Below are 15992 nucleotides of genomic sequence, written 5' to 3'. Positions count from 1 at the left end.
TTTTTATATAGCCTTATAGGGATTTTTGTCCCAAAATTCAGGCTTCATTTGGATAACTGAGGAGAATTTTCCTTTGGCTACATAATGGTTTGTTTTTTGGGCTATTTGTTTATCTTTCAAGAGATTGATAGCTTTGCTAGTTTCTCCTACGAGATTGACTATTTTCTGGGATTGGATGAAGGATTAGGTTATGGTGTTTAAGCTTACTAAATCAATTTCCATATCCTCTTCAAAGGCAATATGTACCCATGATTTTTTTAGTAAACTACTTAAGCTTCCTTGTTGGAGGGCTAAGTGTTTTGATAGGTAAGGCATAATCAGCTTTAGTCTGTTTAGCTATTTTAGATTGGGTAGAAGAATCAGCCTTGTTGGATGAGTCCTTTTTAGGAATTGCAGATTGTTGAGTAGATGACTCCACAATTTGGATTGCTTTTTGGGTTGATGACCCAATCGAAGTGGATGACCCAAAGTTTGATGAGTTTGAATTTGTCGAAACAGATTTGGATTTTGATTTGTTAAGAGTCAGAACAAGTCTGACTTTTCCTTTATGAGAAGTTCCTCCCCTGGAAGAGGCTATTGCCTTTCTAAGCATTTCAATTATCCTGTAAAAATTCACAGGTAACGTAATCAGGAAGAGAATTGACAGTGCCTTTAAGATATTCAATTTCACAATCAAAAACACTTAAAATTGCTTGTCATCTTGCAAAGATTTGTTTAGAGGCAAGATTTTTAATATCTTTTTGTAAAATTTCTTTAGCAGATTTGCAATATACTCTTATAAGAAATTTTTCATTTAATAAATCAGATTGAAATTTTGAAACACATAAAACAATTGCCAAAATTTCTTTTTTGACAATAGAATAATTTTGTTGTGCAGAATTCTAATGTTTTGATGTGTATGCAATAATATATTCATGAGAGTTGACTCTTTGTTTGAGAATGCCACCATAACCTATGTCAAAGGCATCAATTTCGACAATTTTGAAAGCTTGAAGGATAGGGAGATAATAAAGACATTTTATCTCTCTCACTTTGGTTTTAATTTCTTCAACAACATTAGTGTGAACATCAGTCCACGAAGGAGGATTCTTTTTAAGCCTATCATGTAAAGGTTTAATGATATTATTGATGTGAGAAATGAAATCACCTACATAATTGAGACATCTTAAAAACCTTTGTAATTGGGTTTTGTCAAAGATTTTGTTAAGAAACTTGTTAGCAAATTCAATGGATCTGCTAATCAGAATAATAGTTCCTTAATGAATATTATGACCAAAGAATCTGACATTAGTTTGGAAAAGATTAATCTTTGACTTTGACACGACCCGACCGTTTTGCTTGACAATATTAATAAAAATATTTATATGCTTGAAATGTTAGTCAATGAAATGGAAAAAAATTAAGACATCATCAACGTAGGCAATAACAAATTTAGAGTAAGGATTGAAAATATCATTCATGATCATCATCTAGAATTCAGAAGGAGCATTTTTCAGACCAAAAGGCATTACATTCCACTCGTATTACCCAAAAAGGACAGTAAAGACAGTCCTATACCTATCTTCTTCACAGATTTCATTTTGAATTTGAAAAAAATCTTAGCAGTGTTAAGTCTGTTAAGAAGGTCTTTCCTATTGAAAATTAGATACCTGATCCATTGAAGAGCTTGGTTAAGAGGCTTGTTATTAATTACTAGCCTAAGAGTACCTCTTTCTTATTCTGCCTGTTTATTAACATAAAATGCAGAGCACGACCAAGGACTCTTACTCTTTCTAATAAGTTTTTAGTCTAAGAGATCTTTGATCTCTTTCTAACAATATTGAATGAGTTCTTCATTCATTTGAATGGGTCTTGCTTTAGTGGAAATTTGGGTTTCTTTAAAGCCTGTTTCATAAGGAACACTAACTATATGCTTCTTTCTATTCCAGAATGCATTAGAAAGTTCAGAACATTTAGAAGAATAAATAGATTCTAAAAGAGATTGGATTCTTTTTGAAGTGACGGATTCTTCAGCTATTTATCAATGTTAGCAAAAGAAACTTCTTCTTCTAGAAAATTAATTTGCTTAATTTTATTTTGAATAAAATTGATATTTCTAGTAAAAGGTTTGCTAGAAAATTTGAATGTTATATGCTTACCAAGGTGGTAAATTGAAATTCCTTCTTTTAAAATTTGAAGCGGGAAAGAGCTTTAATAAAAAGTATTCCCAGAATTACTTTAGTTTTCAAATTCTTGACAAGTAGAAAGTTTGTTTCTACTTTAAACCCTTAATTTTCAATGATAGCTTTAGATAATTTATAATTAATCTTAAGTTTTGAACCACTCGCAGTGCTGATTATTTCAAAGGTTTTCTCAAAATATTTAGTGGGAATTAATCCTTCTAAAACGCAATTTGAATCAGCACCTGTATCAAAAAGTGCCAAAATATCAAGAATAAAATCATCAATAATGATTCTAATATTTATATAAAATTTTTCAATTTTAAACTTGTTGATCAAATTTATGAAAATTTCTTCTGGGTTATCATAATTATCTTTCTCAGAATTATTTTTCTCAGAAAGTTGTTCTTTCGCAACTTTAGAATTATCATCTTCAGGTTGTAAAAGAATAATTTGATAAATTTGTTGTTGTTCTTTGATCTCTCTAATCTCCTTTTTAAGATTATTATTCTCAATCTGGAGATCTTGTATAGTGGTTGGTTTTGTATAATAATTATTTTCTAATTTTTTTTAAAATACTTGTTATATCAAATTTGTTTGTTGTAAACAATTCTTTTATTTTTTGTTTTGTTTCCAAACATCTTTGAATTTATTGAAAAAATCTTTCTTTTTCTTGAGGATCAGGAATTGAATTAATTGCTTCAAAAAGAAGATCTTGTTCTTTTGTTAAAACATTAATTTCTAAAGTTTCATCACTATCAGAAAAAGAGATTTGATCCTGTTAGATTAGGTTAATATCCTTGCTAGAATCTAGTGAGGACAAAAATCAAATCCGACAAGATGATCAAGTCTCTTCTTTTGATAGTGATGAAACTCCAGAAATTAATGTTTTAACAAAAGTGACCATAAACTTCTGAACAACTTGAAAGACAATCTTCAACTTCTCCAGAAGGAAGAAGCAGTAGAATCTTCAAAAAAATAATCAGATGATCTCTACCAAAATAAAGATGATTATTTCAGTATAAATCTAGAAAATTTGTAAATTTTGTAATTGGTACTATAAAAATAGCTCCTATTAATTAATCAGAATTGTAGAAACAGTAATCTTATATTTCTATATAAGGAATCATCGACCATGTTGTGAGAAACTCTTTCATTTATTTAGTGAGTGTTTTAAGTGAGAGAAGTCATGCTAAGATATTCTCTTGTAAGATTTTCTCTTAAAGTTCTTTAAATAAAATTTGTATTTTCTGTATTTCATTTCTCATTTCTTCCTCTGAGCTGGTTCTGTTCAAACTACCGTCGTCCACCTTTTTTTCTTTTTCTCATCACTGGTCCTGAGCTAATTCTATTGCCACTCCAGTGTTTTATGTTTTAATATTTTTATAATCTGTATTTTGCATATTGTTTAGTAGTCCTACTACTGTTTACTTTATTTTTAATCTTTTTATTTCTTTGATCCATCTTTGGGGTCTTTGGTGGGTATATAACACACGCAAATGTTTAAATTGAGGTTAAATGATGAGTAATTGGAAAAAGATATGTAATTGTAAAGGTTAAGATTACCCTACAATAAGAGTATTCTTTGATGACGATTAGAAAAATTGACGTGCCAAAAAGAAAGAATAACGAATAAAAGTGTAAATTGTGTGTTAAAAATGTGTATATAAGTAGTTACCATAAATCCCTTGAGATTTATGTAAGAGCCCTTTTCGGTATCAAGGATAAGGTCAGCAAGCTGTGGAACATAATGCCCTATAATTTCAAAGGCACAAAAATTGACATTAGAATACTAGAGTAATTGAATAATTATGATAGTAAAAATATAAATTGTTGCAATGGAAAAGGAGTAGACGTGGAAATTAATTTTGGATATCATCATCGAACCTGCATAACTGTCTCCCGCTATATAAAAATCATGGGGATCTGAAGCTTGGGAACCTTTTGAACCAACCAGTCAAAAAGGCATAGTTGTCAATAGCAGAAACTCGATCTCCAAGCTCATGCAAATCTTTGGAATTAGTAGTGTAAGGAAACCCAACACCAACAGGTGCCTCCAAGAATATTACGTTTGCAACTGTGGGAGTAAGGACCCACTCAATATTAGAGAACCCAAGTTAAGTGCCCAGATAATTACTTTAAATAATAATGACATAATCAAATTCTATAATTAGTGGCCTTTCAAACCCATTTAATAATTTATAAACATAAGTTTAATAAAAAAATTTACAATTAAAAGCGTTGAAATAAACATAAACATGCTATTAATTTACCCCTATTCCAAGAGAATTTGTTTAGTTTGAGGCGTTCTTTGCCTTCGACGAGAAATGGACCAAGCTCACGTGCTGCTCCGTACGCAATAGACGAGCAACCAGGTCCTAGTCAACAAATAGTACCGCCAAATTATTTATTAAACTACCAATTGTTGGCTAGTACAAATATGAAAGTAGTTTAGATTAATCAAATTATTTCGTAAATTTGTTTATTTTAGTTTGAATTTCAATACAATTTATATTAATTTAGGATAAAAATTATATTAAATTTCTTATATTTTTTCATTAAACTCTCCAATTTTATAATTGATGGCACTATTAAATATGTAATAGAATTTTTTAGAAAACATTCACATGTTGTAATTTAATTGAAATACTTGATTATATAAATATAAGCAAGTTGATTTAAGTTTCATCCTTTAATTGAACAACAATTTGTTTTTTTTACTGCACCAAATAATATTAATTAAATCTGTACATTCTTTTCACATTTTTTATAAATAAAAAGGAAAAGAGAATGTGATATTCTATCTCGTTTTATATCTTTATAAAAATGAAAATATTAGTAGTAAGAGTAACATTGTAATGTCATTTCAAAAATAAATTTTTAAATTAAAGTTTTTTAAATATATTTTCTGTCTTGTGTGAATTTTAGCCAGGTCAGCACCTTAATCGCACTTGCATGTTCAATAGGCTTTTTTAAAAAATTTTAATACACAATCGATGACCTCTAACTGACCCTTACTCAAAGGTGGACATGTATTGAAATCGTAGGTGTATCGTTCATCCTCAAACGATAGACAAGTCATTGGTCAAAGAGTGTCAACTCTATCAGTTGTCAACCAGCGATACGCGTGAATGAATAACATGTGTCAAATGCACAAGTGTAACGGCCAATCTTAAATGATTGCTATTTTGTTGGTCAAACTGCGTCAAGGCTATCGGGTTGTAGAGTGTGATACAAATGGGCAACTGACACGTCCCAATAACTACTGATTATTAATTGGATGCATTGAAAAATTCATGTAACTACGATGGTATATATATGAATTTTATTGCCATTTTATTGCACTCTTCGCATTTTGCCTTCTGTTCCCGACTGAAGAAAAAATTTTGGAGAGCCCAAGTTAGTTAGGTTTTTCAGTAATTATATTTATTTATTTGTTGAGTTTTGATTATTTTTAGTTTAGATAAAATTTTATATTTGTTATTTTTATGAAAATAAATTTTTTTTACTTAGAAGTTAAAATAAAATCGTATAGTGTGATAGAAATTTTATTATTAAAGAAAATAATCTATATATACAATATTAAAATTTTATTTCAATATAATTGTAATATCTTATTATGTATTAATAATTTAAATTGTTGTATATGTTATTGAAAAAATTTAAAAACTGAGAACAAATATAAAAATGATGTAAAACAATATAACAAAGGTAATAAAATTATTTTTAAAATAAATTGTTATAAAAAAAATATGCCTGAATTGAGTAAAAATTTATAATCTTTATAAAATAAAATTTGGCATATAAAGTTATGTTTAATAAAATTTATTATAAACTATTGTGATATGTTACGTTGTTTTTTATGAAAAAATTTAAACAATTTAATGTTTAATTTATGTTAATATTTAAATATAATTATACTAATTTTATTATGTTAAAAAATTATAGAAAAAATTTAAACTATATATTAATGCAGTGTTATTTAATCTTGCATGGTAGAGACTTAAAATTAGGTATGTATAGTAAGAATTACTTACTTTGTCTATTTTATAAAATAAATATTGTAAATAAAAATAATTTATTACTGTTAATAAACTGTCATTAAGAATGAATTTATTTATAATTTTAATCATTTAAAATTTTATTATTTCTAATTATTGGTAACAAATTTTAAATTACTAGTTACTATTTTTTAAATTTATGTATGTGAAATTTTAATTTACTATTTTATAAAAACACTCAATCAAAAATTTATTTTATTCATAATTAAAAAATATTAATCTACTTTTATTGACTTTACTAAATATTTTACACAAAATTTACAATTTTTTCACAACTGCACTTAAACATAAATATATTATAAATTGTTCAATTTAATGCTAAACTACAGGATTAAATATAATTACAATTAATCAACTTCTAAATCTATTTTTTAAGAAAAAAATGTAATTCAAATATTACATTTTCAATTAATTTTATATTAAATTACGCAAAAAATATATAAACACTTAAATAAATTGCAAAAAAATTATATATGAAATTTTTATTTTTTACTAACCTCTTTTGTCGATTGAAATGGAGTTTCACTTCTATATTTTCAGGTACCAGCACCTGCAAATATTCAAAATATAATAAACTATTTTTTTTCACAAATAAAATAAATATATTTTTTAACAAATTTCATTTTTACCTTTGAATTTCGTTTAGAATAATACTGCAAAATTAACAAATCATACTCCGAAATTTCACTTTAGTAATGGAAAAAATGTTTCAGACCGGCATTAATGGAAGACAAAGCGCCGAAAGGGAAGATGGCTTCCGCGGCACCGGTATCAACCATGCCACATGTCACAATCAGAAGCACAATCATCACTGATATACCGATAGCTAGTCGACGAGACAGAATAGATAAAGTATAAAATTTTAACACGTGTCCCGATTCTCTCTAGTAGTTAATTTTAAAAGGCTATTGTTGCTATTGAAACAATTCAAATGACCATAAAAAAATTTTATTACTCAAAATTCTTTGCTGATAAAGTATTAAAAAAAATTTTAAAAATAATCTATCCTATATGCAGGTGTGATACAGGTGTTTAATTGACTAAAATTTATACAAGACAGAAAATTTGTTTAAAAAAAACTCTATTTTAAGAATTTATTTTTTAAATGGTATTATTTAAATAAATTTGACTAAAAAACAAGCAAAAGAAGGAACTGAAAGGTGTTTTTTTTTCCCATTTCCAATTAGGGGTGTATTTGAGTACCATTGTTAAATTCTTATTACATGAATAGTTATGTCACAAAATTTAAATATAAAATTTATTAAAATAATTTTGTTGATAAATTTCTCATAATCTCTTTCAAAATCCTCTCTCAATCGAGGTTGATTTATTTCCTTTTCATCGATCATTAGAAAAGAAAATAATTTATTTTTCCTAATCGAGGTTGATTTATCCTTTTACTCGTATATACCTCTCTTTTTCGTGCTTTTAAAAGAACAGTCGAGATGCTCGTGTGTCGTGAAGAAAGAATCCAGAAGAAAAAGCTGGACTGGTATCGATGAATCCCTCATATATATCATATTATAATTATCATTTGAGTTCTTATATTTTTACAAACAATTAATAGATATGGTAGAGGAAGAAGGAAGAAAAAATAATAATATGATAAAATAAATAAATATAAGAAATATAAATATAATTATTATTTAACTTTCTTCACTGAAGAAACGACAAAGTGGACACAACTCACAAGAAATGTTTTTCAAACCGTGGAAAAGAATGAGTATGCGAGTCATTAAAAGTGACGCGTGAAAGCATAGGGTCCCATCTTAATCTTTGGTCTTTACCTTGGGCCATAGGTGTCTGTAAATAAAGTCAGAGCTAGAAAAGAAGGGTCCTATAATTTTGTCGCATTGCTCATTGGACAAAAATTCCCACTGTTAACTTGTGATATTTAAATAAGAGCTATTATGTGGGGGAAAAAAAAGATATATTATATTCGTGTAATAAAAATTATATGATGGTTTATGTAATTTTTTTTTTGTAAAAAATATATATAATTGTATTGTATCAACATAGTTTCTTTACTAAAACTACGTTGTTACAAACATCACTTTGTGAAAAAGTAGCTCACAGACACTTTTTTTTTTTCCAGGAGATGCACTACGTTCCTTGTAAACTAATGTTTGACAATTATATAACAATAGTGTTATTTTATTTTCATCCCATTTTCATTGTATATTGTTCGCAAATAAAGGTTGTGTAAAGAAAATATAAAAATTATGTTAAAAAACCATAATGATAATCATCCACACCTCACATCCAAAAGAATAGCAAAGCAGTGACAACAAAGGTCCCTCTCTTTTTACTAAAAGAATCAATTTTAACTACGTGTGAATGGCCATATAGTCCATGACCTTAAGAGTTACCATGCCCTTAGATTTTGGGTACCCTAAATTGTTTATTAATTCAGTTTTATAAGTATCCCAATTAATATATTTTAATACTCTTCACATATATTACTTTTTTTTATCTCTCTTTATACAAGGGCTGTTTACAAACTATTTTCTATTGTTTAAACTGCAAGTTAACACGAAAATTTTTTTTTACTTAAATAATATTTTTTAAAAATTAATTGCTTAAAATAATTTTTTTTAAAAATTAATTGCTTAAAATAATTTTTTTTAAAAATTAATTGCTTAAAATAATTTTTTTAAAAAATTAATTTCTTATTTAGTATTTTCTTTTACTAAATCAGCTACAGTATGACTCATGCATAAATAATAATAAATTTTTATTATTATTTTAACGAGTATTTTTTCAATATATTCAATACTATATCAAAAATTAATACCTGTCAAAATTACACGTATATTAGAAAAAATAAAATAATAATAAATTTTTATTATTATTTTAATATATTATCGTCATATAATATTTAATATTTTTATTATTATTATTTTAATACTATCATAATCAATACTTATTTTTTATTATTATTTTAAAATTCTATCCTCTCAAACTATCCGATATTCATAATTTTTTATTTTAACAAGATAACGGATGAAAACAGTGCGATTAGCTCGGCGAAAAAAATAGAATATTTAGAATCTAGATCTATTCTAATATGAATCGAGTAAATACTAGAATTTATAATATAAATTAAGGTGGCCCAATTAGCATTTAAATAACTTAGAAACAAATATTACCGGTTATATCCCCAAACAACATGGTAATAATCCTAAGTAAAAACATGAAAAAAAAGGTAACAGGAAAAATGTAACTTATTTTCTTCACGTGCACAATTTTGAGACAAATTTATTTAAATATTGTTATTTTAAAAATAATTTATCATTTTATATCTAATCTGAAATTATTTTTTAATCTGAAGTTTCTGAAGTTTTTTTTGTCATGCGGACTTGTATTTCACTGTAACAGCTGACGAAAGTATTTTATTTTTAAATTTTTTATATATTTATTTTGTCAATAAAATTGCAAAATAAATAAAAATTTAACATGTGTCATGGATATAAGAATTTCACAGATTAGATAACAAAAATATTTTTTTTAAATTATTTTTAAATAACTTTTGATCACATTACTCGCGAAATAAACAACAAACTGACATGTGTCAACAAGTTATCTAGAATTATGATTTTGGTGGCGAAATTTTTAAAAAAATCGCCACCAAATCTGTGAAACTTACAGCATGTTGAGAAATAGTTTCAGGTTAAATATAAAGTGATAAATTATTTTTAAAATAATAATATTTAAATAAATTTATCCAATTTTAATGTTCGTAAATCTGGCAATAGATTTTTAAAACATGGTTATCAGATGATTTGAGATTATAGATTTTTAAAGTAATAATAAAAAAATAAGTACTAATTATTCTGCAATGATAATATTAAAATAATAATAAAAATATAAATATTAAATATTACATAATAATAATAATTTATTATGTTTTATTTTATCTTGATATATATGTGATTTTAACATATTGTAATATTAAATATATTAAGACGATAATTTATTAAAATAATAATAAAAATTTATTATTGTCTTGTATAGTATTAGATAAAAAATTAATTTTAAAAAGTATTATTTAAATAAAAAAGCTAATATTTTTCTATCCTGGTTTAAATAATAATTTTTTTTCTATGCATGTTTTTCTACCACCGGTCTTTCTTCTCTGCTAATTAAACACTAACTTTATAGTGGGATATTGTCTCTCTATCTCTCTGCGTTTAAACCATTACAATTACAGTCTCTGAGTCCGAAAGTATCGTATTGTCACTGAGACAGTTACTCTGGACACACGTACTTTGGACTCTGTGACCATTGCAAACACTAACAGTGACTACACACGACGTAACCTTGCCGTTTCTCATCCTTCTTCTCCTTACGTTTCTTACCCTTTTCAGGTTAAAACAAATCTCTCTATTTTCTTTTCCTTAAATTCTTTGTCCGCACAGAGTAAACTGAATCTAATGACTGAAGGAATCACAGGCTCATAGCTATATTTGCAGGCCAGAATGTGCATCCATAAACATTATACTAAAATTTTAAAGCTTTTATGGTATTATAAGTATACATAAAATTAAATAACGTTGATTTTTAGTAAGAAAAAATGAAAATTGAAAAATAATTGAGACAAGAATAAAGAGAAGAGTGTATAGTGCATGGCGCATACCTCCGTTAAGCCAAAGCACAAGAGGCTTTTGTGCAGGTGCTTCTTGAGCTTCGAAGAACCAATAGAACAAAGCCTTCTCTTCGTGTGGCCTTAGCTTCACGTAGCCTGCATAGTGTCTGAATTTCACCGGTGACTGTCCGGGCAAGTTCTTCACTCCATCAGCCTCTTGAGGCGAGCCGGAATATTCCCTTCCGGTGGCAACGGTGGCGAGGAGATAGTAAAAGAAAAAGGTCCAGAAAGTGAGCATTGGCATAGGAATTGGATTGGAACAGAGAGTTTCTTTATTGGATACTCTGCAAAAAGTGAGAGCTATTTTCTTACCTATAAAGGATATGAGACATAGTGGAGAGTGGGGACTGCCACATGGTCGACAATAACGTTGAAGGGTAAGCAATAAACAAAAGAGATTTACCATCTTGAACCTTGGTAATTACCAAGTACAAATGAAATCCATGTCGTGATAATTCTTTTCAAATTAATCAAATCAATTTTGAAGATTAATTTTATTCCAAGAATTAAAGTTCTAAAACTAAAAGATGGACTCATATCTCATGAGATTATCTCAATGCATGTTTCTAATCTCCATTGATTTCTTCTTCCTCATTTTTCTTATATTTCTTTCTTTCTCCATCTCTATATATGTTCAGTTTAGATAATTTATAATTTTAGGCATGTCAATATTTGCCCTGTTAATCAAATATTAAATGTAGATTTTTCAATTAGTTAAGGTTTACTCTTGAAGTGTCTTTACTTAAATTGCAAACCTGTGTTTCATTTTTTTGATCCTTTTATTTCATTTTTCTTTGAAAACTTATTATAAACTTCTTAAACCAAAATAATAAATGAATGAAAGCTACCCGAACAAGAGTTGTAGCAAAAGCATTGTTTGTTTCACAAGAAAATGAGAGTGAAATTTGTAGGAGAAATAAATTTTCCCACAATTTGGATGAAACAAAAATAAAGAAAATAGAAAAGTATTAACATTCGCCCCACATAAAAGAAATCCATACCTTTAAATGTTTGAAAACTCACAAATATTCCAAAGGGTGATGGGACGTGAGCGATGGAGAGGATAAACAGATTATTTAATTTAACAAATTAATATTGAATAATATTTATATAATAATAAATATTTTTTTATTTTAAAGAATTATTTGTAGTAAAATGTTTAAAATATTTTTTTACTTAAATAAATTTTTACTCTATAAAAATTTTACAAATTTTTCATTTAATCTCTTTTTTTTTCTAAATAAGTCCTTCAAAATTATATTTTTATTATCATGTCATCCTTTTACAGTAATTTATTAATTCTGTCATTTGTTCATGTAATATATGATTTGACTTATATAATATAGTATCAAATTAATAAAAATAATAACATGATATTGATATTGATAATTTTTTTTATATTCTTAAATTTTAATGTTAAAAACTATAATTTTATAATTTATATTTTTTTAAATATAAAAAATATGAGGCAGTTAATGTCACATTTGTCTATATTTAAATCTTTAAATCAATATGAACCAAGAGAAATAATAAACTAAATTAACGTATCAATATTGTAATAATCAAATAAAAGTAAAAAAAAGAATTAAATTTTAGAAAATTATAAATTTTAGAAGATTTAAAAATATTTAAAATAATTTTGTGTATAATTTATTTTACTTATTTTTTGTTATTTTTTAAATGAATAAAAAAATTTATTTTTATTTATTAAAATAATATATTAATTTCATTATATTTTGTCTCCCATACCCAGGTCTAAATTTATTTTTGGCTCGTTGTTTGCAGCTTAAACTAGGGTAGACAAAAGACAAGTTTTTTAAATATTTTAAAATAGTAAAATAGATTTGAAAAAAATTTAGACGTAAAATTTTTTTATATATAATTTTTTAGTTTTTTATTTTAAAATAATTTTTAAATTTAAATAAAAAATTAACTCTTTTCATTTTTTCTCTTTTATTTATTTATTTTATTTTATCATGTACTTTCAAACAAAGCTTGAATATATAATTTAAATATTCATATAATATCATAATTTCCTTTTTTATATATAGAAAAATCGCTTGCTTACGCGCCCGCTTCTTCCTAAATGTTTCCTCAACTTCATACTATGTATTTAAAAATGGGGATTTAAATAATAAGTTTAATTAAAATATATCAACAATATAAATTTCTTTTATATTATTATTCAATTATAAATTATTATATTAAAAATTTATTGATATTTATAATAATTAATTTAAGAATATATTTATCATGTGTTTTAATTAATTGATAGTATATAAATATTTGCATTAATAATATACAAAAATAAATTTTTACTTAATTTGTGAAATAATTCCGTACTTTCATTTGATAAACTCTATTTTCAGTTTTAGTTTAATCATTTAAGAAATTGTCTTAAATTAAAAAGATACTTAGTTTAATTTATCTATCATTAAACAACCATATAATTAATAATGATCTGACGTGGTGAAAAATCAAAATGAAGTCTTTTTTTTAATAATGTTAAAGATTCAATTCCATGACTGGTTACTCAATGAAATTTGAATAAAAATGAAAAACTAAACAACCACCGCGGGACGAATTTAAAAATTAATGTTAGAAAGGAGGAAAAAAAATAGCATGCATAATTATAAATTTAATTACACACTTGAATTTTTGTTTTTAGTATGGGGTGTGTATATATATATATATATATATATATATATATATATATATATATATAGTATTTAAAGGTGCATGATAGATGTAAGATATGAAATTTAAAAGTAAAAATTTTAGTAAATAAATTTATAAAAAATTATGAGATGTAAAATGGCGGTTAGAAGAAGGGAAATTTGATATTTTTTTATTTTTTATAAAAATTTAATGTTTCAATTGGTGATTTTGAATAGCTAAAAAACTAAAATAATTTAATCAATTCAGTTATAATTATTTTGATTAAAAATTAATACTGAATGATTTTAAGTTGAAGGAAATTGATGAAAAGACCAAATCAATGTTTTTCGAAATTGAGAGAGTTAATTGAATAGAAAAAAAGCAATAAAAATGAAATTATTCCAAATAAAAAAGACTACAAGTATAATTAAATCTTAAATTTAATTATGATTGTTTTTAAAAAATGTATTATTAAATAAAAATATATTCAATAATTTTAAATTAAATAAAATTTATAATAATTTTAAAAGTTTTGTTAATTAATGTTTTTAAAATACAAATTAAAGAATAAAAAAATTAAAAAGTAAATAATGTTTATTTAAAATATAAGAAAAGTTATAATAAGAATAATAATAGCGTATTTAATAAAACAAATTTAATTTTTAATAATTTTTGAAAGAAATTAATTATCATTTATCTAGCTTTATTGAACGTTAACAGTGTAAACTCAGTATCCTTATTTTAATGCTAATTTCCAAATCCTGAACTGCAGCAAATTATTGACGTTAATTACTTTTCGCAATGTGTGTGAGTTGGGTGAGCAACAGCCTCATCTGCATTCCTTCTTTCCTCGAATTTGCCTCCCATTGGATTTTATCATTCCTAGAACTTTAATTGAATCTCAACTACAAATTCAAGTTTGAGTCAAACCATTTTTTTGACTAACCATCAACCACTTATTTGAGCAATGTTAATAGTAATTACAAGACTTTTTTTTGTTTTTTTACTTTTTATTCCGACAGAATTTCTTAATTATTAAGCAAAAAATATTTAATATGTTTTATGTTTTTAAGGTAATCAATTTTTAATTTTTTATTTAATCCTTACTTTAAAATAATAAATAAAAAGATACAGCAAAGCTCAATAACAGACGTGTATCTTGTTCTTTCATTTTTCCTTAATTGTTGCTTAACTTGTCCATAGTTCCGTACTGCATTCTTAATCGCAAAGAGAAAAATTGAAGTTCTCACATTATTTGCTTCTTTAATAAGGAATATTGTACCCACCAATATCATACAAGTGCAACCAAATAAACTTTTTGACTAAACGTAGCAACTAAATTCAGAACGGCCCTCAAATTCTTCCACGTAGCCACTTTCAACCTAAGAGAAACCTAAGCACCAAAAGTAGTATTCACATATATAGTATCTAAGACTTAATTAAGTCTTGGAATTCCACACACAAAAAAATAGTATTTTACTTAATTTTTATAAAATATTTTGTTAGAATATAATATTTATTTTTAATATAAGTTATTATTTTTAGTCCTTTAAACTAACATAATCCATTGAAATATAGTTAAATAATCATTTGGTAGAACTATATTAACAAAGGACTTCAAAAAATAGGACTATATACTATAAGTATAATTTTGAAATATTTAATTAAACCTATTATTTATATTTTAAAAAAAAAGATTACGTTGATCCTAATATAACTGCCGTCAGCATTTTCGGTAGAAATTACACAAATATATTAATAATTATGCAGAGTCACTGAAATTATGTTGCAATATTACTTTTTGTAGTTGAGTGGGACGATCCTATTTTTTCCAAATTAGACATTAAAAAATTATACTAATGTCAAACCAAATTCCTTGGTCATTAGTTGGTTGAGGGCGTATACAAATGTGTTGTTTGGTGTTAGCCAAGTGTTGTTACATAAAGCACGAAAAGGATCATGTTGCCGAGTGTCACCCAAATGCAAACTACTAGTATTGGCAATTTGGTGTGCTAATAGTAAAACGGGAATAATATTAAATTCAATAACACATATAAATATAAAAAAGACAGAACTAGGTAGTTATTAAGAAATCTCGTAATCACGAAGTAACTTATGACATTAGAACTGTACAAACAATTCTCACTTAGGTAATCCAACGTATCCACTTCTCATCTTCCTAGTTATGTCACAAAAGGTATTATGACACTCAAACCTTAGCATTCTTACATTCCTTTTCCTATAATCATTTTTTCCACCAAGCAAAGTGAACTATGAACCATCACTTAATCACTAAACTACGACCAATTGCAAACATTTCAGCTCACCAAATCAAACTGCTTATGTAAAACTAAGCACGCCAAGAAACACAAGGCACCACTCCATATAACATACATGACCAACACCACCACCTCATGCTATCTCTCAAACATACCAAGCCCATGCATCTGCACCCTCCATATCATTCCA

At 25.8% G+C, this 15992-nt stretch overlaps 1 protein-coding gene across 1 annotated transcript; it reads right to left on the bottom strand.

Annotated features, from left to right (window-relative positions):
- Positions 1–265: 265 nt before the first annotated feature.
- Positions 266–11113, bottom strand: LOC113865266 (serine carboxypeptidase-like 35). The gene is given in 6 exon segments (XM_027499702.1): positions 266–649; positions 3838–3914; positions 4047–4080; positions 4082–4236; positions 4433–4537; positions 10857–11113. Coding segments are annotated over 6 exon segments (1008 nt in total). The 5' UTR covers positions 11110–11113.
- Positions 11114–15992: the final 4879 nt, after the last annotated feature.

This window comes from Abrus precatorius, unplaced genomic scaffold (assembly GCF_003935025.1).
Source record: "Abrus precatorius isolate BTA unplaced genomic scaffold, Abrus_2018 Scaffold4, whole genome shotgun sequence".
Classification (NCBI taxonomy): Eukaryota; Viridiplantae; Streptophyta; class Magnoliopsida; order Fabales; family Fabaceae; genus Abrus; species Abrus precatorius.
This window is presented reverse-complemented; position numbering and strand designations above follow the sequence as displayed.